The sequence below is a fragment of the Fringilla coelebs genome (genome assembly GCF_963513975.1).
Source record: "Fringilla coelebs genome assembly, chromosome: 5".
Lineage (NCBI taxonomy): Eukaryota > Metazoa > Chordata > Aves > Passeriformes > Fringillidae > Fringilla > Fringilla coelebs.
Window position 1 is genome coordinate 68,291,719 of NC_140033.1, and position 25,848 is coordinate 68,317,566.

The 25,848-nt window shown below is 43.6% G+C and overlaps 1 protein-coding gene across 17 annotated transcripts in view; it reads left to right on the forward strand.

Annotated features, from left to right (window-relative positions):
- CACNA1C (calcium voltage-gated channel subunit alpha1 C) overlaps positions 1–25,848 on the forward strand; it is a 450,865-nt gene that overhangs the window by 389,032 nt on the left and 35,985 nt on the right. For 13 of the 17 annotated variants that reach the window (XM_084206877.1, XM_084206868.1, XM_084206883.1 and 10 more), the window contains one exon: positions 7,242–7,325. In XM_084206877.1, coding sequence (XP_084063003.1) covers positions 7,242–7,325 — 84 coding nt within the window. Of the gene's footprint in view, positions 1–6,493; positions 6,578–7,241; positions 7,326–25,848 lie in introns of all 17 variants that reach the window. The other 4 variants (XM_084206870.1, XM_084206871.1, XM_084206872.1 and 1 more) reach the window with 2 other exon arrangements.

Sequence of the window (25,848 nt, forward strand, 5' to 3'; positions counted from 1 at the left end):
GGACCAGAAATTGCACTTCAAGCCTCCCCCATGGCTGAGAGCCTGTGTGTTTCGACCACTTTACAGTAAATGAAATAGAGGGAGATGTAAGATGACTGTGCCACCAAGTGCCAGCACCTGAAGGGAGCCTTCAAGAAGGCTGGAGAGGGCACATAGTGACAGGACAAGGGAGAATAGCCTCAAACTGAAAGAGGGCTGGGTTAGATTCAAGAAAAATTCTTTACTGTGAGAGTGGTGAGGCCCTGGCACAGGCTGCCCAGAGAGGTTGTGGGTGCCACATCCCTGGAAGGGTTCAAGGCCAGGTAGGATTGAGCTTTGAGCAACATGGGATAGTGGAATGTGTCCCTGACCATGGCAGGGATTGGAACTGGATGATCTTAAAGGTCCCTTCCAGCCCAAACCCTCCCATGAGTCCATGTAGATGGGCATGGAGGCACTCACAGGGCTCTTTAGAAAATAGAATTCTGGTGAAATGAACTGGATTGCAAAATCTGGAAATGGAAATTCTCCATTCACAGGTATGATACAGTCTTTTCTAGTCATGTCCTCCAGACATTATCAATTATCATTAGGTGTGTAGAGCATAAAAAAGAGATTCTGCATTTCCAGCCTCCATAAATGTTAATAGCTTTGTCAAATAGTGGCCTGGGGACTTTGGTTCAGGCAGTGGGGTTTTTTGGGTTTTTTCCTGTGATGAAGATATTTGTTCCCCAGAAGCACAGGTGAGACTTGTAATTTGCTTTAAGATCTACAGGATCTCAAACAATAATCAGAAGGTGTCAAAGTGCTTGGTAACAAGGTACCTCAGTTTTCTATCAGAAATAAACATGTGAGGTCTTTTTCCAGATCACAGAGCCATTCAGGTCCTCCAAGTCTTTTGTTTCTGTCAAGAAGAGTGTTCAGGATGCCCAACCAGGCCCTCAGACCTCAAGGGGCACCTGTCTGCTTTCACAGGTGCCTCATTGTGAGAGAGAGCATGAAAAAAGTGAGGGAGGATAAAGGGAAACATCAACATTTTTGAGTGTCCATCTTGGGCTATAAGTTGGTCTTGTTTTCTTATGGAACAAGCAAAGAGTCACGAGGCTCCTTCAGAACTCACCAGAACAGTCTGGAGTGATGAAATGCTCCTCTTTTCTTTGCCTGTCTGTGGAAAGATTTGAAGGAGTAGAAGGGAGCCTTGTTTAATTCCCTGCAGCAGTGACTCATTACAGTGACTGGTAGGTGAACTGCAGGGACTCTGTCTCAGAATTAATCCATCAGTGGATGAGGGTTGATAGATAGTATGCAAATAGATGCTGTTTTCCTGCAGCCTGTCAGGAACTCCAAGCAGCTGCATCCTCCACTTGATTCCTTCTCTATTAACATTCTGCTAATTTCCCTGATTGCTGTTATGGCTAAATGGTATCTTAGCACAACAGCATTTGCATCTGACACGCATCTGTGGTCCATGTCAGGAGCTATTGTAGCTTTGTAAGATTGTTCAGGACACACATGAATCCCCCAAACCTGCTGTGAGAGCGTGTGCCAAGAGCAGTGGAACTGTGTAAATGTCCTTTGACTCAATACTGTCCCTTTTGCAAAAGTACTTTCAGGGAAAGCCTCTTTTAATGAAGTCTGAGAACTGACTCTCTCAGCTCTAAAAAGCCTGCAGCATTTTGAAGAACGAGTCCTTGTATTAACTAAATATCAGCCAGACTAGCAGTTCATCTCATTTTGCAAATCCCCAGCAAAGTCTGCTTTGCCCTTTACAATCAGCAGGAAGTTTTCACTTAGAAATCCCACTGAGTATCAGGGTATCAGCCCCGTTCTCTCCTTCCTATGTAGTCTCTTTGGCTGATTTAGACTTGATGCTTCCTTTTGTTTTTTTAGCATGCAGGATTATTTCAGAGAAGTGGTGGCAAGGTCATCCTGCAGCTTGCTGTCCTTTTAAGCTGTGTCTTAGTTTCTCCTCCTTGATGCTTCATTTCTGTGTTCATAAATACAAACCTGCATGCATGCATGCTTGTCCTTCCCTTTTTTCTTACAACGCTGCAGCATCACCTTCCACTGGGGACCATCCCACCTACAATCAGATCCCACCCAGTGAATAGCCTTGACCTTGCTCTGCTCTTCATCTTTAGAGACCTTTTTCTCAGTGCGGTTTCTTAAATATTGCCAGCCACCTCAGAAGAGGCAGAAATGAAAACCTGTGACTAAGCAGATAAAAACCTGCAGGTAAACTAACACACAAGTGACCCTGCAGGTCCCACAGGGCTCAGAACCCAGCCAGTACCACAACTCAGCACCCTTCCCCTGAGGATTTCTGTGCTTCTGTGGGGATGCACAGCACTCCAGCTATCACATATTCTTGTTACTGGCTCCAGGTGACCTGATAGACTCTCTTCAGATAGACTCTCTTGGGCAATTTTCCCTCTTGTTATTATTGAGGCTTCTTAGATGTCCTATCTAGGATCTCATATTCACAAAAAGTAGAAGAAATGGTGTCCAGAGATGTCAATGCCTCTATTAGCACCTAAATAAACCCTGGTTTCTTTAACAGCTAATCTCTGCAACTAGGAAACTTAAAAATGATTGGCATGTTCATTTTGAAATGTCTGCTCCTCTCACACAAATGAGATTCCATTCCAGTCAGCTACTGCATATTTATGCTCAGCCTTTCATAAATTTATTGATTATGTGGTGATACACTATCATTTGCTACCTTTGGGGGGGAAAAAAAAATGGGAAAAAAATGTGCTCTACTGGTGGGGCTATTTCATGCTTCCTGAATATTCAATCCAATCCTCCTGGTCTCTCTCTGTCCTCTTTTCTCCCCAAAAGCTTCATGGATCTCCAAAGTTATCCCACAAGAGAGGGTGATTACCATTCCCCAGTAAACCTCCGAGGATGCCATTATGTGGCATGCAATAATAGCTAAATCAGGGTCAAGCCTCTCCCTTTATGGGTAAAATATGGTATTACACTCTAAATTCCTGTACTGCAAAAACAAACAGTGCCATCAATTCATTTCCAGTCAGACCTCCACCCTCTTGGGAAAAGTATGCAGAACTTTCTGGTGGGAAAAAATATTTTGGAAATACAACCTCTTTATTAGAGTGAAAGCTCTTCCCTCATTCAGTTCATCTTTCATGAGCCACCCTGGTACACTCCAGTGGGGAATGTGGCTTGAAGAGGTGCTTTGAGGTCACAAGAGGCAAATCCTGAAGGGGTGTAGCTCACTCTCATTACACACTCATAACTGGTGACCAGGTTATGAGGTCTGACCCAAAGCAAAGTCCCAGGGGTAGGTAAATGTCTCTAAGGAGGGTGGGTGGCTTTTCAGGGGAGGATTCCATCACCTTGCACCCCAATGAAGTGTCTGTGCTCTCTGTTTCCTTGAGCTCTCTTCCTGTGAATAATATCTTCCTATTTTTCACCCTTCTGTTTGAAACACAGAGGGAGCAGGTGAGGAGGAAAGGAAGGTTTTAAAATCCATGTGTTTCATTAATCCAACACTGGCATTCTGGATGTGGGGTTGAGTAAAACTTCATTCATATCCATGGTTCCTCTCTATCACTCATCTAAGAGACACAGGAGGAAGAGAAGAGCTCTCTGTGGTCACCTTACAGCCACGCAATAACAGACTGGGATAATGCTCTTCCTGGGATCCCAGAGCAGACCAGCCCGTGACTTTCAAGCAAGATCTTGCTGCTGAGACTCAGTAGAGCATCCCAGGAGAAAGAACTTGCAGTGTAAATTTGGAGCAACACTGTTGAAGTCAGCAGAGTGACTCCAGATACACTGTGGTGTCTCAGGGGTCCAAAGCTGCTATTTTTGATGGCAATGAAAAAGGGACCTTTTCTTTCCAGGCCTGAATCTCTCCTGAGATGTGCCAGCTCTGTCAGTGCAGTGTCATTGCTTCCACTGAGGTTGTATTACTACTGCTGGAGGCAATAAATCACTGACTGGCTTTGGTGGTCATCTGAGGACAGGATGTGATGCCACTTGTCACCTGGGCTCCGTATCAACAGCAAATGCTGTTTTACCAGAGCAATGATTATTGGGCTCTATGTAAGAAGCTGCTCAGAAAAAAGAAATTGTACATTTGGTTACACCAAAACCATTCTTTACAGTATGATGCCAATCATAGTAAAAATACCAAATGTCTGTCACTGGAGATTTGAAAATCATTTAAAGCCATCATCTAAACAACACGTTTCGGATCTTTGCCCTTGCAGCTGCCCAAAATCAAACTCTTGGGGTTTTTTTTAAGTTGTTTGGATTCCTGCTGAAATTCTTAATAATTCCTGAACTATGCAATTTGAGAGGAAATAGAAGAGAACCATGCTATTGAACACATGTATTCATTTGGCAAGTGGGCAGTGCCATTGCCTTCTGCAGGACTGTGCCCACAGACAGGGGCAGGAGGATTGGGTCTGTTGTCTTCTACTCTCTGCTTTGATCCTGCAAGTGCACTGTCTGCCAAGGTCGCATCAGGCTGCAAAGGCACTTTGTGTAACTCTGTATGAGCTGTGTCTATCCTTTATTTATTCAAAATGCGTTTGCCTCTACAATTTAATCTGCTGTTCTCTCCCTCCCCTTCCTCTTGGTGAAGTCTAATTACAGTTTTATTCCAGGTCCATCTGGTTGTTAATGATGCTGGACATCACTGCTGAATCCATTCTAATATTTGTTGTGTATTTCTAGGCTGGACGCTGAATAATAATATTCTCTGAATTTGCTTTTGCTCCTGTTTGCTTCCTCCCTGTTGTAGCTAATTGTGTAGTAATGTGTAGCCACGGGATGGTTGCTCCTTCCAGTGTAGATCTGCTAAGAGAGTTGCCTATTTCAGGCTGCAGAATGAAAGTGTTTTATTCTGGTTTTGAGGAGAAGATTTCAAAGTCCCCTCTACCAGCTCCTTTTGCTGGCATGGGACTACCTGGGCAGAGGCTTTTTCTGGTTCTTTTTATTATTTTTTTTTTCCCCCTGCCCTAAGTGTAATGTTGTTCATAAATGTGAGTCTCAAAGTCTCATGGAGGCAGTGTTTCAGCAGAGAGAAAGACACTTTTTGCCAGTGCCTGCTCCACGTGATGGTTGAACCCACAGTAATCTGAGGTTCCCAAGCCTGACTTTGTACAGTGCCAGTACTGGGATAATTTTTTTTTCTTTCTGGTCTTTAATTTTTTTTTTTTCTTTTCTCCTTTTTGCTTTCTGCAACGCTGCCTGGGAACACAGGCTCACACTTTACCCATGACCTGACTCTTGGACTAAGAATAGCAGCCACAGTGCAGCTCGGGTTCAGTCTCACAGGAGACAAGCTGCAGCTGGGAAACAGGGAGGTGAGGTTAGCCCATGCTCACAAAACCAAACCCATGAAAGGAGCATAGAGGATTTTGTATGTTTGCCTCCTTTGAAGACTGCAGAACAAGGGGAGGAGATTGGCACAGGTGCTCAGTGAGCCAAGATGAATTTTCTTTGCTCGTGACATTGACTTGTAGAGGAAGTTTACGTGCAGAGGTTCATCTCCTAGGCTGAACAGGACCTTCTCCAAAAGGGTCCTGTGTCCTTGCAGCCTATCCACCAAAAAATTATGGAGGATAAGGACAGTAAGCACTGCTGATTAGCATCTCCTGAGTTTTGCTTAGGACAGTGAGATGTTTGGGGTAGCCCCTGAAGTGATCAACCATTGCTTGTCCTGGACAGCCAAGGTGACAGTGCTGCTGTGGCACTGTCCTTAGCAGGAGCCAGCAGCAGGTCTGGCTCTAAAGTTGGCTAAAGCCAACTTTGCTCTTGTTCTTCCCCTTCCTGCTGGGACCAGCGACATTCACAGCTCCATTTTGTGGTGCAGTGTGCTTTCAGAGTAACAGAGATACCAGTCCTGCTCTGTATTATTGAGACAGGACCTAAAGCATTACTGAAAGAAACTGTTAGGCTAATGACTGAAATAATACTGACTGTGGCTGGGTACAGAGAAAGGTGAGGTTTAGATAGCACATCCCCAGCTTGACTGTGCCCTCTCCTCCATGGCACAGCAGCCAGCTATTCCCTGTGCCAGCACAGAGCACAGAACTGGAACATGGACTGGGGGATTGACATTGACAGTGGGGAGTCATTTTTTGAGGAAACCACGTTACACTATCCCTGTACTCTCCCCACTAAGTCCAATGGGAAGGGTGCGGCATTGCCAGGAATGGAGATGTCTGGAGGAGCTGGTCCTGCAAGCCCCATTCCTGCCAGCAGCAACGCTCATAATGATCTGTGTGACTTCCCTTCATCCCCTGTCTCAGCACTGGAGGGGAGGGGTGGCTTCTCTGGAATCCCATGAGCTGGAGAGGGGCTGCTCACACAAGTCAGGGAACCCAGGCCTAGGCTACAGCTTGAGACACAACAAGTAAACTTAAGAGGAAAACCCCTTGAGGTGTCAGGGCAGAAATTCTGATGGTAATTTTGAACTGTTTTTGTCTGTCTAACATTCCTTTTTAATCCCCATCCTGCCTGCCCCTTCCTTATGTAGGGTTACTTTAGTGATCCTTGGAATGTTTTTGACTTCCTCATCGTAATTGGCAGCATTATAGACGTCATTCTCAGTGAAACTAATGTGAGTATTACTCTACCCTCCCCAGGATACCACCACCTCCTCCTCCTCTGCTGTTCCTTCTCTCTTTCTCTCTTTTTTTCTCTCTCTTTTTGTTTTCTGGTTTTTTTCCCTCTAGTCATGCTTTTATTGAACTTGCCGTCGTCCTTCTCCTTCTCCCAGGGAAAAAAAAAGGAGGGGGGGAAATGCCTCCTTCTTTTTCACTTGTCACAGCTGGCCCCAAGGCTGTGACTGGTGAAAGCGCACAGAGTTTGGGGTGTGTGTGCTTTTTTTCCCTCCAAAAGGTAGACATGCTTGAGTGTAACTTTCTGACTAACCAGAGTTTTGTTGATACCCTCCATCATGAGAAACGTTACAGAGGTTTGAGCAACCAATACTGTAGAGTGGTAAGAGACTATTTAATATGCCCACATAACCTCTTTCTTTTCTTATTTTTTTCCTCTTCTCTCCCTCTTTCATGCTTTTGTTTTGTTTTTATTTTCATTTTATTTTATTTTACTTTTTTACTTTTTTTCCCCTCTTTTCTCCCTTTCCCTCTTTCTCTCCCTCCTCTCTCTCTCTCTCATTCTTTCTTCCTCTTCCTTCTTTCCTCGCTCTTTCTCTCTCATTCTTTCTTCCTCTTCCTTCTCTCCTCTCTCTCTCTCCTTGGCTTCTCTGCCACATGCAGCACTATTTCTGTGATGCATGGAATACATTTGACGCCTTGATTGTTGTGGGTAGCATTGTTGATATAGCAATCACCGAGGTGAACGTAAGTAGCTGGCGTCTGTCCATGATCGTGCCTGCTCTAACATTCGTCTTTCCCGGGTTCTTTTATTTTTATTTTTTTTTTTACCCCTCCCCCTTCCTCCTTTCTTTTATTTTCAGAACTTTTTGTTTAGTTTCAAAGTTCTTTTATTTTATTTTCCTTTTTTTTTTTTTTTTCATTTTATTTGGTTTTCTTCTGTTTTAATTTTTTTTTTCTTGGAACGACTTAAAGGACTTTTTGACTGTTGCATCATTTTCTTCCCTCCATAATCCGCCTGGCATGAATTAAACTGTATAGCAGGAAAAGTGATGGGAAATGTGGAGTGTAAGTGGAAAAGCTCTTTGTGCCATGGGAAGCTGCTCGAACAGGACTTTGGTCTGCCCAGTGTTATGCTGTGCTTCCCATGGCAGCTCAATACTCTCCACCCCACAGAGAGATAAAGGTCAGTTCTTTCGAGGTGGAACTGAGGGAACCAAAACAGGAATCCTCCCTGTGCCTCCTCACTCAGCCTTCCTCCAAAAGAAAGAAAGGCCAAATTGTCTCTGTTTAGAGGAATCTGCTCCTGATGTTCTGTTTCAAATGTGGATATAATAATAAACTAAGGTAGATAAAATAAAAATAAAGCAGAAATCCCAAAGGAAAACAAAGCACCAGAGTTCCAGCCCCTTTTTTTGTTTGTTTGTTTGTTTGCAACCTGATTTGCTCCATCTCTCAAACTGCACCAGCCCAGCTGGCACTGATTGGCCCCACTCTTGCCCATCTCAGCAGACAGGTGAAGGACTGAGTGAGCCACGGAGACTGAAATGAGCGTCTGGTGTGCAGGGAATAAACCACACCAGGCAATTCTTTTCCTGTATGTTTTTTTTTTTTGGAGGTAGATGGATATAGAATTATAGGATAAATATACAAAGGACAGGCAGGAAACAGATTTCCAAAAGACAGACTATGTATTTATGACATGGACAAAAATTACACTGAAAAATGCAGCTTATAAAGGCAAGTAAAATAGAAAAATTGAAAGAAAATTGCTGTAAATATCTTAAAAACCAGGAAATCACTTGTGAATTTTCAAAATTATGTAGCTCTTGAATAAACATTCCATCTTGGAATTGTGTGCTGTAAAGGCAACCCGTTGCAAACACAGAAGTGACAGCATAGTTTTCACTCAGTGCTGTGTTTAGAGAAAAATAATCAGGCAGCGTTTTGAAAAATAAAAGTGCCTCACTTGGAACTTTCCAAACAAAACATTTTTGTATCTTGGTTCTAGTTTAATTTCTGTTCAACTTTTTTCCCTTTTTTTTTTTCCTTTTTATTCTATAATTCCAAAACAGGAATATTTATTCAAGCTGTAACATTTTGATTTTGAGTAAATGAATTTTTAAAATTTTTTTAATTAGTTTCTTTTCCTTGTCTTTTGAAAGAATGGAAAATAGTTTTTTAACTAAAAAGGAACTTTTATTTTGCATCTCTTAAATGTCCTGCTTTCTGGACACAAAAAATCGTTTACAACATTTCCCACAGAGTGTCGTAAACAATTTTGGTTACTCTTTTACTAGTAGATATCTAGTAGATATCTAGATATCTAGACTAGTATTAGTCTGACTTTGTAGAGGGATGTTACAATGAGACTGAAGTTTGATTTTTAAGAGTGTTAATTTTTAAGAGTGAAATTGAAACTTTTTCTCTTCCACACTTGTCATAAACAAACTAAGTAGGGAACCTGGCAATAGCCTTCAGATTGTGGAAAAGTTCAATTCTCATCCCTAGAGGGAAGACTGTATATGTCACTGGAAGGAATAAGCTCAGTTAACTGGAAATGAATCATATTAAACATCAATAAGTCTTCCCTGACTGATGTATTTGAATCCATACAAAAGTCTTCTAAGCAGAAAGGAAGGAAATCCTTTTGTTTTGGTACATAAATAGTCAGAAATCCTAGATTGCAGGAAAATCCAGCGGGTCCTTTTGGAGAAATTCAGATTCATCTCCTCATTAGCTCCCATTGTCTGAGAGGAAGAGAGTCACAGCCAGGTGACCTCTTGCTGTTAGTGGTGAGGGATGCTCCCCTCCCAGGCGCCCTGGACACATCTGTGACAGGGAAATAAATTGCTATTTGGAGGTGCCCACTGGTGACTGGTGAGTGTCTAGCTTTGTTAGGTTTGTCTAGACACCCGGCTCCCAGACATCAAATTTAAGCAGTATAAATCACATTCATCCTCAGCATCTTGTTGAGGCAGACATGCTGCTGATGATTGTTGTGATCTTCAGTCTCCAGGGCTGTCCGTGCTGCTGTGCTTAATTGCCAGCCACAAGGCTCTGTCTCAATTCAAGTTCGTGCCAGGCAAGGCCCAGAATCCAGTTTTCAGTTTCAGAAGCCTACAAAAAATGAGGGCATGCCTCTGTCCAAACAACCAGCAGCTGTCTCAGGTGAGGAGGCAGCAGGGCTGGCCCTGACTCTTTTAGTAAGGGCTGTGAAGAGCATTGTGTGATGGTCCCTCTGTTTCCTCTAAAGAATCCTTTCCTTCTATACAGTTTTACAGATCTCTGCACACATCTTTTTGTTACCTGGCATGTTTAAATCTTCTCTTTTTTATCTAGGCAAGTCCTTTGCTACTAGTTTCTAATGTTTGTTACTAAAAACTTGCACAACTTTTTGATGCACTGATAAATAAGCGGCAGCTGTGGATTGAGTTTGTTCTGAAATGTTCTGAAACCCCTTTGCACTTATAACCCTTATTGAATAAGAGAATGTTTTGTATGTTGGTTTGTCCTGTCAGATTCCCTCCCTGCTAGCAGCACTTGATATGTTACAGCTGTAGAAAATGGGCTTTGGAAGTAGCAGCCCATCTTGGACGGACGGTTGTCACCTTGCCAAGCAGTGTGAGGCAGTTTATCAGACACACTTCTCCCCTCTCCTCGGGGGATTGTTGCTTCCTCGCTGTCTGTGGCTTTGAGCAAGCCCTGCCCTGTGTTTCTGTACACTGTCTTGTCTTGTTCCAAGAGACCTGGGGTGAAAAGGCCAGAAGCAATAAACCCTAAAATGCCAACCAGCTCCGCTGACAGATGTTTAGACTGGTCAGGTGCAGGTAAAATATTTCTGCTGAACTCCTTAGAAGCTGGAGAGTGTTTGTGGTAGGATCTTGGAAGGTGCTGCTCTTGGAATGAAGGGTCAGTTCTCTTTGTGGTCAGTGAGAAGGGAAGAGGGACACTCCTGGCCCAGGTCAGTTTGACCTGCAGCCATGGACACATGAGCCTGGAATGTGTGAGGTTCAGGACACGTTTGCACTCAGGGGAAGCAAACCCAGCAGGCACTGAGCTGTAGTTGTGAGGAGAGCCCAGACTGACTGACAGCCTCCACAGTGTGTGTGTAGGTATGTGCTTGCTCCTGTTTGTGCAGTTCCCCATGTTCTGGTTTGTCTTTCATTTTTTCTTTTGACGTTTATTTTTGCTTCTTGAAAAGGAATTTCCCAGACCAAAACCTTCCTTAAGATATATGTGAGTGTGCATGGGTGGGTGTTTGTGTGTGCACTCCATTTGTGTGTGAACTCCATTAATGGTTCTCCATGTCCCCAAGAGTGTTTGGATGCCTGTATGGGCTACAAATCCACAGGAGAGTGTCCAGACGTAAATCCCTGCGTGGGAGGAAAGGAGTGTGAATGCAAGCACAAGTATTTCATGTGTATTTGATGTTGGTGGATTCAGGGGTTGCTGTGTGTGTAACTGAGCCCTTGTGACTGTGAGAGCTGGCCCTGGTATGGATGAGTGTGCCTGGGAGATTCCTGAATGCAGGAATGCTCCCCTGCGTGCCCGTGGGTGAGTGTGCCCCTGCATGCCCAGCTCAGCAGTTCATTAGCGTGGCTGTGCATTCCAAAATAGTGGGAAGCCATGTGCTTGAGGTGTAGGCAGGCCCCCCTCTGCATTTCTGAGCCCTTCATGTAAAACACCTCCATGGTGGGGAAATATGTCGAGCAAAAAGTCCAATCATTGAGCCCTCTTGCTTCCTGCATCCTGGGAACGTCTCCCAAGTCCCCCCAAGGAGCTCCACAGACTCACAGAGTTATCTCACACAACTGAGGAAGTGCAAATGGCACAAAGAAGGTCAAAATCTGGTGGGTTTAAAAACTTCAGGGTGGCACAGTTTCTGCCAAATTCACCTTTAAATTGCATCACTCTGAAGCTGCATTTTCAGAGCTTTCCCATCAGTGACTGCTGTACAACTAACTTTCTAGCCACAAAATGATTTTTTTTTCCCCAAAAAGTTTTTTGAAATATTCAGTATTTCAGTTTTGGGGCACTCTTATGCCACTTCTTAAGTAACTAAAGAGGGAGGAAAGAACTTTTTAATCTTTTCCTAAAAAAGAACTTCCTAGGCAAAGACCACCTCTACCATGTGTCTTCAAGACAAAGAATGACTTTTAGAAAGTAAGATGAAAAATGGTATAATGTGTGAGGCCTGGGATGTAGGGCCTGTGGGTTATATTCCTTGGACTTTTATTAGATCCCTGTACCTCAGTCTTCCCATCAGTGGAGACTGTTACTATTCCTCATGTTTAAAAAGTACTGTTATTAGAGTTTGTAAAACTCTTTAAGCTCCTTAGAAGAAAACGTTGAGGTGGTAAAAATTATTACTCTTTATTATAATTGGAAATAAATCTGATAGGAGTTGAATAAAACCCAGCAGGTTTGGACTGTATCATCCCAGAAGCAGCTCCAAGCAGAGGGTAGCACTTTCTTCCTTTGCACGTCAGCAGACACAGCCTGGAGTTGAGTGCTGTAAAGGTGACTAACAGCCTGCTCTCCCCTCCTCCAGGCAAACAAAGTTTCTCATTATTGTTTGTTGCTCTGTATCAAATGGGAAAATCAAGCTCCATTTGTGCTGTGCCACCGTGCCCAAAGTAATGAAAGAAACACAGTCAGACCCTGAGTCACTGGGAAAGCTGTTCATGTGACCTCCTTCCCCTTGGCCAGAGAGGAAAACTGACTTTTCCTCGGTCCTTTTTCCTTCATCCTTCCCCCTGCCAGTGTCAGACCAAAGAGGCTGCATGGCTCAGTCCTCATTTGCCACCAAAGCAATGCTCATCTCAGTGCCCATGGAGCTGGAGGAGCCTCTGGGGTGCTCACCCAGCTGCAGAGGGCAGCTCATGGTCTGCAGGTGTGTGAGAGCTCCAGGTGGGAGCACCTGTGTCTCCAGAGCAGCACAGTGACAGTGGGGGTGTTGAGTGTTTGATCCCATCTGTCTGTCTGGAAAGGCTGTCAGGGAGGGAGGGGTTGTGCCCACCTGTGGGCCTGTCTCTGAGGGCTTCTGCTGGTGCCTCTGAGCACGTCTGCATGTGCAGGTGCCTCTGTGTTTGTCAGCTGTGCTTGGGGGTGCATGAGGATGACTGAGAAACCCATCTGGAGTGGTGGCCACCCTGCCTGCTCATCCAGTGCCACAGCTGCACAGTGTCTGAGTGTGTCTGTGAGCCCTGCAGGAGGCACAGGGCAGGAGGAGTCACCCAGCACAGGTACACAAGGCCATGCAGCAGATGTGATGAGCCAGGGGGTGAGCATGGTCACGAGATGAGAGCTGTCAGGGATAGAGAACTGGTGACTTGAGGGTTTTTGTGAAATAATGGAAGATTTCCATGCATAAAATGTCCTCCTGTTGCAGCAGCTCATGTTTTCCTAAGCATGAACATTGCAAGTGGTTTGAGGGTTGATGGAAATAGGGGGGTTTTAATGGGAGAGATGACAGGAGGGGAGTGCAGTGTTGTGTGTGGGCATCTGGGAGACAAAGGACTTGGGTGCCTCAGGAAGCAGCCCCCCTGTGAAGAATGTTAGGGAAACACAAACCCCACCTTGGTGTATTACTTCCCTAAAAAATGTCGGTCAGGTCAGCTTTATGGGTAATGGTTTGATGTTTGTCCTTCAGGTGTTCAGGAGAGCTGAGTACTTTATATCTTGCACTTCTGGAAAGTTTTCCAGATTCTGTTAAGAAGTCAGCAGAGGGTTGCAGCTCGATTGCATCCTGAGTATTGGTGCAGTAAGGCCAGAGAAATACCAAAGCATTGAGCTCCCAAGACCTGGAGACTTGTGCAGTGATTTCTCATTTAGTCTATTTTATTTCTGATGTAAAGCAGCTCAGGCTTAAACCAAGCGCATGAGGCCTTTTTTTACAATCATTTTGCTTTTGGTGTCAAGAGGCTTCATATTATTTGCCACGAGCTCCTGCTCCCATTCCTTAGAGTATCTCAAAGCCTATACCTAAATCTCCCTTTCACCCTCTCCTGCACTCCTCCCTTTTAACCCACACCCTGCCTTTCTTCCTTCTCTCCCTCGCTTTCCTCACCCCCTTCTCCAGCCACACCAAACCCCCTGAGTTCATTTTCACTCCCAACCAATGTGTCTGAAGGCAGAGAACCAGGGCTGAGACCCTGCAGTCCTCGTCCAGGCGCCGCCGCCTGCGCCAGGACTGCAGCGCCCGGCCCTGCCCTCCTGGGCACACACCCCTCCAAGGGAGCAAGGATCGCGGGAAGGACGACTTGCATCCAGCCTGCACCTCACTTGGGACTGACATTCATCTCTGTCGCTGTGCCTGTCTGTCTGTCTTTCTCTGCCTGTCCGGTTCTCTCCGCTTCCACGCCCTTTGCTGCTCAGATTTTGGCCGTCGGCCGCCGCCACCAAATCTTTGCGATTCCCGCAACCCGCAAGCTCGTTCAGCCAAACCTTCTGAAAGAGGCAGAAAACGTCTCCCCCCCCCACTCTCCTTCCTCTCCCTCTCAAATGCCATCTGGGGAGCAGAGGCCTCCAAATGAGGTAGCAAAGGGCTGGAGAAGCACAGTGGCTTCCTCTGACATCCTGTGTTGTCGCACCCTTACTGCCGCCGTAGTCCTGAGCTCTCCCCGTGTGCGTGTATATGTATGTGTATATTACTTGTTTTCTTTTTGGAAAGACTACTGCTAAAATTGATGGGGGGGGAGGGTGGATTGAGTTTGCCTTTTTTTTTTCTTTCTCTTTTTTTTTTTTTTAATCTGGTGGTGTTTTTATCACTGGAATAATTCAGGTAACACACCACGGTGGCCTCAGCTGTAGGAAACCATGTTGAAGCATGGTTGTGAGCTGTAGCAGTGGCAAGTGTTTTATTTTGCCTTTGAAGAACATCAGGAGAGCTGCCCTGGACTCTTGCACAGATTAGGCTTTGATCAATTTGAATTTGATCACCTCCTATGCTTAATCAACAATTTTAGTGCACGTTTTTCACCCTGTATTGGTGAGAAAGAAGTATGGTATGGCTATCCAACCACAACCATGTTTGAACAGGGTTATTTTTGGTTTTATTTATGTATATACTTGTCATGATAATGGGGCCTCTTTTTTTTTTTTATTTTAAGCTCTTGTCTTTAAATTGTTGGTATTTTGAGTGCATTTCCAGAGTTCATAATGTGACTTGCTCTTTAAAAGAGGTGATTTTGGTAACTGCACAACTTTTTCTGTATGGAAATCTATATGAAATATGGATAATCAGAAAAAAGTATGTATTTTCTGCAAAAGAAGGGGATAGTATGCAAAGGACTCCTTCCTCAGTTTAGCTGAGTATTTGAGCTGTTGCTAGCAGTGCTGGCACCATAAGAAGAAGGCAGGTAGTTCCCACTTTAAAAGACTCTTCATACCACCCAATTTTAAGGATGTACCTCAATATTGTGATTTCCACAAAATTGTTATACTTGGCTTCTGACATTATTCCAGGCCCACAGAAAAATCAGAATGTATTTTAATGCAGAGAAGACTTAAGAGTAGCATAAAAATAAATTTGTCTCACTGGAAAAATTTAACCACACACATTCTTGTTAATTAAAATAGGAGAAACCAAAGATAAAGAATCCAGGAGAACAGATTTTTAGAAGCTAAATGTGAAAGCAGCAAAAAGAAAGTTAGACAGCCCTGTAAGACCTGATGCATAAACCTGTCTGGAGTCCTTCTGAGTGAAAATGTTTAAAATGTTGGCCCATAGCATCTCACTGACTGCCCGAAGGAGTGAATTGTGCTTTTAATTAGAGCAGGCTTGCACATACCCAAAACCTTGCTGGGTTTTAAGGTCTTTAGAGCAGAAATCCTGTTTTCTTATTTGACTGTAAATTATTGCTATAATAATAGTAAAAGCTAATAGTAGGAACACAAAGAACCACAGACCTTGTCCTGTGTTGGTTCAATAGTAAAAATAAGTGTATGACATCTACATTTCAGTACAAAGAGCTCTTTTAAAAGCCTATATCCAGGTTTTCTGACCTGTATTTAATTTTACTTGTCATTTTTCTATCACAGTGCTTTGAAGAAAAAACCCACTACAATATTCTCGCATCAACATCTGTGATATATTACAGTTATATTTCATTTTCCTTTTAATTCCAATGTGTTTTTCCACAAAGCTAGTTAAAACACTCAAATTAAAAAGAGCTACCCCAAGCTGATTATTTTTTTCCATTGCCTTGCTGGCCAGGATAAATCATTCCTTTTGCCTAGCAGAAGTTTCTTTTAACTTTCCCTGAACTCTAATAGAGATTGTATCTTTATATGAATCCACAGGAAAATCTCTTGATTTTTTTTCTTGACTCTTGATTCCTTAGATCATCTCTAAATATATTAATGTTAATTAATGATCTCTAAGCACCCTAATTTGGATGGCCAAAAAGGTGCTCGGGTGAGTTCAAATCCAGCTGGTTCTGTCATCTTAGGCAGTTCCCTGAAGCAGTGAAAGATGTTTCTGGCATTTAATTCTCTTTTTTCTCAGACCTACCTTGCTGAGAATGCCCAAGGAATTTTCCAGTGTCGCTGTTCTCCATGCACAGGCTGCAGTAACAGAGAGGGCACAAACCCCTGCATTTCACTCGCTCAGTTTTGCTGCAAAAGCTCCTGCTCTTCATGCAAATCACAAGAGCTTTTAGTATTGGTGCTACAAGACTTCACTGCCTGCACCATCTTGTACATATTTAGAGAAATTCTAACTCTAACTGGCTGCACTGCCAGTTGCAATGAAAGCAATGGAGGTGATGGAAGAAGGGAAGACACACACAAGCATATTTTACTTGTTTTCTTCTTTAACTCGCTCCTCTCCCCCATCTTCTTTTCCCCAGTGATTTTCTCCCAGTTTTGCTGAAATCTTGGGCAGCAGACATTTTCAGCAAGGCAGGAAGTTCCCCTCTATCTTTTCTAGCAGTAGATTTTCCTCTCTGTCTTCAGCCAGATCCCACCAGTCCAGGGGAAGAGCTGCTCCCCTTGGAGAGGGTTTTTGTGTGAGGCAGTGGGCAGCCTTTCAGCATGGTGATGGTACCAGCCTGCAAACCCAAATGTACAAACCTCCCATCAAATACACATCCAGTTGTGGGGGCTTTGCTGCTCACCCAGATTTGTAATCAAAGGTAAAGACATATAAATGAATTCTACCCTTTCTAATATAGTCAATATAGCACCCTGGTTTAGCTCTTGCCTTGCTTCCTCCATATTCTCATGCACCAGCCAGGCAAACACAAGAGGGGTGGTTCTTTTGTTATTTCTTAATAGACATCTGGTTTTTGAATGGCTGTGCTCTTACCTTCTCTCCCTGATCTGTTCCTTGAGGAGACTGTCTGGCACAAGATGCCAACAAAACCACTTCTGCTTCCTATATCTCCCTGATAGAGGGAATCTGCTAAATGGGACCCATTCCCTGCTGCAGCCAGATGACCAAGCTGTGGGGACTGGAATCAGCTTATGGTCAGCTGATTGATGGCCAAAAAATGTGACTTGGCTCTAATTGCTGTTGCAGGGTAATAGGACATCCCAGCTGGTGGCACCCCAGTTGTTCTCTCCAGCTCCACTTTGAAGCTCTGAGACACCAGCCAGCAGTGCTGCCTGCTGAGCCTTGTCTGAGTGGCTGGGAGAAAACCTCCTTCATCCAAAGCCAGACATCATTATATAAGATGAACAGACATGAAGGCAAAGATGCCTCAGCTGTAAAGAAACACTTGTTAATAGAAAAACATCAAAACAAATTGATGTTTTAGAGACAGGGAATTTGAGAATCAACTGTTTGACCATACTTGAACACAGTAAATCACACAAAGTGAGCATTGCATATCATCTATACAGTCCCTAGCCTTGGTTTTTTTTACCAAAGAATTCATCAAATCAATAATAATTTATTCTTGGAAAGATGTGTAGAACAAGAAAATGTTGCTCAGTAGCTTTGTAAGATCTATTCCCAATCTCCATATGACCACTTCTAATGTTTTCTGATAATGCCTGTGATTGGCATTTCAAATCCCAGAATGACACATACAGACTTTGTTGTATCCCATACTATCATACAGAAATCCAATGAGCCTGTAGGCTGGTTTTTTTCCTAGGAAATTCTCTGCATCAACATTAAATAACTTTCTAATTTAAAAGGCAATGAAAAGACACAGACTGGGAATTAAACACTAGCTGCTACACATCTCAGATGAAAATGGTCCATAACAATCTCTCTGTCTGGGCTGCTGGTTATCTCTGGATATCCTCCCTTGAGCAAAGATTAATTGCACAAAACTGCAGGGGCTGATAGTTCACTTACAGTCATCCAGAGGCTCTTGCAATCCACAGACCTATTGCTTTGAACCCAAGGTGGATTGGGTTTTCTCCTGCTTCCACCAGCATGTGCAGTTCCTTTAAGCACCTTCATCAAAGCACAAGATGGCTCATCCATCTTCACACTGCCCCAGAGCCTTTGGGCTTCCCAAAGGATGGGTCCTGGCAGCACTGCATGTGGAATCTTTCAGCTGGTAGCCTACCTGCCTCCCTTCCCAGGAAAACCTGCTCCTGGTCCAGTTTCTCTCTGGCTCCAGCAGTCCACAGAGTTGTATTGAGGAGTGGGGATTTTGCTGCAGACCACAGGGCTCCTTCCAACCTTAACCCCACCAGTGTAACCAGGACTTCTACAGTACAACAAGGATGCTACTGAAATTTCCTTCTGGATTCATGTACTGCTGGAACCCTACAAATTCCAAAGGTCTCCCTCCTTTCAGCCTGAGGCTGACCAGAGAAACCCCAGAAACACCAGTACACTGAGAGCACCAAGTTTCACTCTGTTCTTCATTTTTCCTTCTTCTTTGTCCTTTTCCCACACCATGAAATCCCATCAGCTAATTCAGGAATAATTAACAAATATCTGCAGAAGTGCTCAAACATCCAGTGCAGAGAAAACAAACACAGCCATAGCAGCAGAAGGACGTGCCTCTGGGAGTCTGTTTAATTCCTCATCAATCACCAAAATCCTCATCAATCACCAGTCTACAGGGAAGAAGAAGCCTGTAGATGTCACTCACCCTCTCAGCACCAATGGTGTTGGACACAAAGTTCCTGCCTATCAGTGGCTCAGGAAGTTCATCTCAGAGAAAAGCTCTGTTGCCATTCTCATTTCTAAGGCAGGCTGTGGGATGCTACAAGAAATGGAAAAATCAGTTCTTCCACAGTGCACAACAAAGTCACTTGGACTGGCATGGATGTTTTGAACAGTCTTTTTCTTCAATAGAAATTTTGACAACAAAATCAGTGTCATGGTCTCAGTAGACAAGAACCTGAGCAGGCCAAGTGTGTTAGAGAACGTCTTCCAGCTTGCAGCCCTCCACAGCAGCTTTCACAACACTGCTGCAGGTAAGAAGTCAAGATGATGGATTTATTTGGGTGTTTGGGATGGGATAACCTGGATTTGAAAATAACTGTTACTCAGAATGAAAACCAGATACAGGCTCTGCTCCTTTTGGAAAACCTGTCCCACAGGTTTCTCTCCCTCTTCCTCCCAAACAATGAAAAACTAAAAGGGAAGAGAATAATGAACAATGTAATTCAGGACATAAATTTCTGTAAAGAGGTGGAGGAAAAGAAGACTGCCCTTTCCAGCACAGTGACAAATACACTGCTGAGTTTGATGTTTAAAAGCCATGTTAACTTTGCCTTAGGAAATGCAGTGACGCACACTGGACTGCCCAGGAACAGAAATGAGGGCACTGTTGGCATGGATGGTAATAAAAGTGAGGAAAGCAGGAAAGCTGAATTCGCACTCTTGCTCTCTCTCCGTCTTGCTCAGTGGCCTGTTCTGTTCCCAAGGTCATCCCCCTCGGGCTGCTCCAGGCTGGGACAGACTGATCATCTCCTTTGGGAGCCATTGCCCTGTGAATCAAGAACTGGTCAAATGAAAAGCCAAGTTTAATGAAAAAAAAGTTCATCACACATGGCTCCTGGCAGAGGCATTCAAACCAGCAAAACCTCTCCTCTCTTACTCAAACAGAAGATCCTCAAGGTCACTCCAGCTGTAAAACAAAAAGCCCTGCACACATGTAGCCTTCCAGCATTTATTTTCATGGCTCAGTTTCTTCAGCACCTTCTCATCCAGATGTTCTAGGGCTTCTTCTGGCTGCCTGTCCCACAGAACTCAAATGATGAAGCACAGGCAAGCTGCACCTGCCCCTCTGAGTCAGACCAGTAGCTGTACCTGAAGATGAGCACTACATCTCTAACAGTGGTTAGTATCTGCTGCTTTCTCAGGAGCCCCCCAGGCTTGATTATCATAAGGCTTGATTTCCCAAAGCTGATGAGAAGGATTATTAAAACATCCTGAAAATTAAGAATAATTTGCATAGATACTTTACCAATTGTCCTGCTTTTCTGAAAGTCATGGGGAAAAAACAGAGGTTTTAGCTGTGTGAAAAAGCAGCCCTTTCATTACTTGTCCTCTAATTGTCAATCTAGGGTAATCTGCATAACCAAATAAAAGCAATTGACTTCCCTTATATTTACCCTAAGCACTTGGAGCCATAAGACTTCTGTCTGACAATTTTTTGCATATATATATGTATATATGTATATATATAAAATTAATAAGCTATTCAAATTGATAAGATTTGCATATTCGAAGCTAATTAGAAAAGCAAGCTCCAGAATTTCAAAATCTTAGAATACATAGGAAATGAAGGGGAAAAAACTGATAGCTGCAGGACTCATTTGCTTAAGAAGTTACCTTGCCCTTATTAACTGTATTCAAAACAGGCTTTTGTTGCACAGGGATATGGTAATGTTTCCCCTGAGGTCTGAGATCATGTGGAATCAGTGAAGTATAAATGCATATATATTGCATTTGGATGAGCTGACACTCAGTGTCTCTTGGCCCCCATGAGTTAGTGCAGGCAGAAATGTAATGGCAAATCTCATTGCAGATGTTGCATTTTCCCTAATTCCCCTCCTTGCAACAAATGAAATTTTAACTCCCTGTTGCAGGAGAGTTCAGTCTCCTCTGCAGAGCTGAGTATCAGCATTTTATATTGCACTGGAACACCCTCAGAGCTTTTTCCAGGGAAATCCACAAGGTTTGGAAATCCACCATTTGCCCCAGTACAGGCAGCATCACACCCCTCCAGTCCCTGTTTTCCTGTAAGATGGTGCCCTTTCCTAATAGGCATTAAATGATCCAAGAATAGCCTCCAGTGCTTCACCCAGATTACAGCTATAGGGAGGCTTGATTTTTTTGTTTCCAAAAGCCCCTTGTAATATTTTTTTCTGTTTTAAAATAGAAAGAAAACTTAAAGTTGAAAAACTTTTAGTAAAAGATCATTTCTATTGAAATAATCAAGATTCAAGACATATGCTTAAGTAAAGTAAAAGCAGTTTAATCTGGCATTGATTTTTTTTTCTCAGTTATATATGATTTATAATGGAAATGTAAACCAAATTAAAATGTGTGAGGACAAAATGTGAGATTTCAACCTTGCATTTCTGAAATGCCTGTTTTAGAATTGGCATGTTTCTACAGAACATTTGACTTTCAGCATCAGCATTCTTCTAACAGAAAATATTTTTGCAGGAGAAAAAAAAAAAATTTTTGGCTTGTTTTATTCAAAATGTTCCCAGAAATTTTCAAAGAGCTCCATACTTAAAGGAAGAAGGCACAGTTTGAGAAGCTTTTCTGTTTTTTTGTTGAGGGGGGATTTTTTGGGTTTTTTTGGGGGGGAGGGTGTTGGGGTTTTGTTTTGTTTTGTTTTTTGGAGGTTTTATGCTTGGTTGTGGGGGTTTTTTTTTTTGTTTTGTTGTTGGTTTTGGTTTGGGTTTTTTTTTTGTTTGTTTGTTTTATTTGGTATTTTTTCCCCCTGCTAATAACTTGATTTCACTGTAAGATTGTGGGAATTTACAATTATGCCATCTGCAATCCAGTAGTATTCCCTGTCAGAGAAATACCAGATACATTTCTGCCTGGCCTCATAACAACCTCACAGACTTTTGGTGGCTGGTGGGTTATCTCCAGGGCTCTTGTGATTAAAACCTCAGACAGCAGTGGCAGACAGATGGCTCTGGAAGGGGCTGTGGTGACTCCCCAGTGGAATGGCAGACTATTACCTGCCAGCAGTCAGGTTGATTTGAAGCCCTGACTTTTTCCAGCTCTCCACAAAGACTTGTGCAACTCAGCCTCCTGAGGTCACTTCAGAATTTTGGCACTACAAATACAAGAGGATGTCTAGTGTCTTCTTTGACCATGTCTCTATGGCACAGATAACTTCTAAACCCCTTTTTTTTCCCCATGCTTTAGTAAATTCTTGTTCTTCTTGAAACTCACAACCATGCAGATCCCATCTCAGGGTAACCACATGGGAAGGAAACATCTCCAGGAGAGCAGTGGGGTTTCTCACTGCCAAATGTGTGCTTTTAATTCCCCTCCACATCTCACCTATAGCTTTGATGAGTTCATTTCCCCAAAACATCTCTTGTGTCCAAAGTCACAGATGTAGCATGGCTCTTGGAGGAGACCTAAGACCTCCATCAAGAAAAGCCCAACATCCTACAAATGCAAAGGAACTACACAACACTTCAGCCTGCTCAGGAAGCTCTGCAGAGCAGATTCTCTGATGCACCATTCCTTCAGTGAAGAGAAAAAAGCAAGAAGTGAACATGTGTCACCCCTTCCTCATGGGACAAGGCTGACAGACCAAATATCAAGTTTCCAACAGATATGGCATCTTCATGGGTAACTTCATTCTCCAAATTCAACAATCAAGGAAATACCTCAGGAGACATCCATCACCAGCAACCTGCTGCTGTCAGTGGGCTCCTAGAAGCTTCATTCATGAGCCACAATTTCCTCAGACTGTGAGCCATACAGATTGCTACAAAAGGCAGCATAAGCATCTGACCACTCGTTCTCCTGAGAAATAGGAAGCTACTCTGTCACATCGTGGTGCCGGCATCTCAAAGACACATTTCCTCTCATATCTTCCAACTTAGGGCTATCAGGCATAACTGGGAGGCTGCAGTTGTACCTCTGCATTGACTGAGACAAGTCCAGTAAAGCAATTATGACATTGTGCATTCAGCTGCTCAAATGCTCTCCACAACACAAAGGTTGAATTGTCTCTTGCAAAAAAGAGATTCCCCCCTACGAATGAAAGTGTTGTTAGAAAGTAAAAAGCTATCAGCAAGGAAGTTCTGCTCCTCAAACATCAGGGAAAAGATCAGTTTGGACTTCCTAGCAAACTAGATCCACTCCAAGGGAGTTGAACTCATCTTCAGTGTGTCCTGTGGTGTGAAAGAATTGCCACCATCAGCAATGGGAATGCTGCCTGCCTGTCCTGTCATCAACTGCTCCTGAACAGCTACTGGTACTTACCCAGCAGAGGAGGAGCCTCCATGGTTATATGGATTAAATACATACTGTACAGACCTAATGAAGCTCCCTTTCAGGCATTTCCAGGGGCTGCTTCTCTGGAGAGCCATTACAGTTGTCAGCAAACCAGCCAAAAGGAGCTCAAACCTCCCAACATGGTGTCAGTCTCCAGTGTTCCACAAGGATGAGGTGGGATTAATATCTCTTCTTGGGAATTTCCTACTGAAACTTTCATTTGAATCTGCCTATTAACACACTTTCTTGTTTTCTTCCAAGACTTTATCCATAAGATATTCTAAGCCATGCATTTTTCAGGGAACTTTGATACTACTGTGAATATACAAAGCGTTTTTGCTCATATTTTTGCTGCTGTCTTTACAGGTCTGAAAAGCCACATCATCCCTTCTCAGAATTTCAGAATGGATTGCATTGCAGCATAAATATCCTACTATATTGACTCTGTTACATATTCCTCTTGAAAGATTCAGACTGGTTCTTCTGGAGTGCAAATTTTATCCTCTCCTAGCTTCCAAAGCACAACCCATTAGAAACTTTTTATTTGATTTGATGGCAGTATCAGACACCAAGTCTGATTTGTGAGACATTATGGAGGTTCAACAGGACCTGGAGGGGTTGTGTTCCTCACCAGCAGTTCCCAGTAAACCTCACTGCCACCTACCCAGGCAGAGCAGGATTACCAGGAACACAGTTCCCTTATCCAGGGCTGTGGCCTCTGAGATTTTAAGTATCTCTCCACTGAATAAACCTGGCTTCTTTCCCAGAGTCTTCCTTACCTGGGATCCTGACTTCATGATGGGCACAAGCTTTGACTTCCTCTTTTGTGCCTGTAGGGGCTCTAAGAATGCTCACAGGTTTGCAGCAAGTGAAGCAATTGATCTGTTTAAAAGGCTGGTGTTCTGGTACACTCTGAATATGAATGAGATGTATGCAGGCAACAATATTCTGTGGAGGTTTTCAGACATGTTTCAGGGATCACTCAGTCTTTATCCTACTGTATTTTTACTTGGGCTTCTAGAACCTTCTCTTCTCTTTCTTGGATTCTTTTGCTCCTTAACATCTCTGTTGCCTTTTTAAATACAGTGGCATAAAAAGAAGGGAAAAAAATATCCAAACAGTTCTCATTGCACTCATCCCCCTGAGTGTCTTTACACAGGTGCACCCTGCCTCAGATATTTCTTTTCCCACTCAGCCTTCAGGTTCCCTTCTGTATCACTCTAAATATGGCCTTGGACTTGTAATTTATATTTCAGATCCCTTTTCTGTATAAGGGAAACTGCTCAGAACATCACCTCTGACTGATCTCCCCGCTGTGGACCTTTCCCTCTCAGTATGCTCATGCTACTCATGCCCCAAAGGAGAAGGGCAGGACAGAAGGCCTGAAATTCCTCTGTAGGTTAAACCCCATGCAGGAGCAGGGACACAGCCAAGAGTGCTTTCTGCTCAGTGGTATAGCTTCTCCAAAAGCTCTTGCAGAGACATCAAACAGATGAGGGTTTGCTTTTTCCACACTGTTCTGAGATTTGTAGAAATGAAATCCTGTCCACTTCAGATGGGCAATAGACACTGGCTTTAATTCCAAGTACTTGTCACCACGCCTCCATCTCTGGGAACAGATGTGACCACTGCATTCTCAGGTGCCAGTTGCCTGTCCTTGTCCTAAAATTGGCATTCCACATCACTGGCAAGGTTGAAGATTCTTGGATAATCTGGCAGTAGCTCTCTCAGCTTTAGGGCTCAGAATGGCCACACTTGAAAGTTCCAGTAATGTGTTCTCAGATACCTGTGCTCGGGTCCATGGGGTGCCCCTTTGGCACAGCTGGTAGGAGTTGTCTCCTTTCTGAAACCTTTGGGGATATCCAAAAATGCAACCCAAAGCTGGGGGTTGATTTCCCCCTCATGAACTCACACACTGTGCACAGGCATAGCAGGAACCTCAGCCCACAGTGGCACAGTTTGTACAAATCCCACCTGCCAGCATCAGCAGAACCTTCCCTGTGGTGCTTTTGAGCCTCTACCATAGGAAGTGATATAATTTGGTACATTTTTGACCACAGATTAAAACACAGCCCAGTTAGGTCAGGGAATAGGAGAAGAAATGACAGTGAAAGCACAATATCCCACAGCACCTCAAAAGGCTTCTTCAGCCTGTCAGTCACAGATGCACAAACAACATCAGCCAGGAGGGATGGAGAATCCTGAAAATTTTCAGGGCTTCTTCAGTTATTTTGAAGGACCTTTGTACCTTCTACCAGGAATGCAGCAAACAGCAGAATAAGGGTCCTTCTACTGTTAGAAAAGGTGATTTGCAGAACTAGAAAGAGGAAGGGGGATGGGACAGAGAAACGCTTTGCTGGAAAGATGTTTGCCTAGCAACACAAAATCAGAATCTATGCCTGACCTGTAAGAAATGTCTCTATGGGCACTGCTTCTTCATTTGGTATTCAAGCCAACTTTTGCCTGTATGTGATCTGAAAACACAAGAGCAAACATGTGAAAGAGGAGGATGAAAGCAATGAAAGCTGACATTGCCAAACCAATGAGTTAACCCAAATTATTAAATGAGCTGGTGTACCTTGGGTTTTTAATTGCTCTCATTTGCCCAGATCACCAAAGTAGGCTGTGCATCCAAACTACAGGGTTTTTTTTAGGTAATACAATGCCAGTTTGATTACTGCAGCATCCTTGGAGAGCAGGAGCATGCTGCAGGAGACCTCCATGGCACTAGAGAGGAATTCTGACACTGGCAGAAGAAGAAATACATCAGTTCCCACTTTGCTAAAGTAGCAGACAGGTTTGGCATATGGTAGAGGTTAGGCCTGAAGGATTATGTCACTATTGAACTGAAGGACTCCTAATAAAGACAGT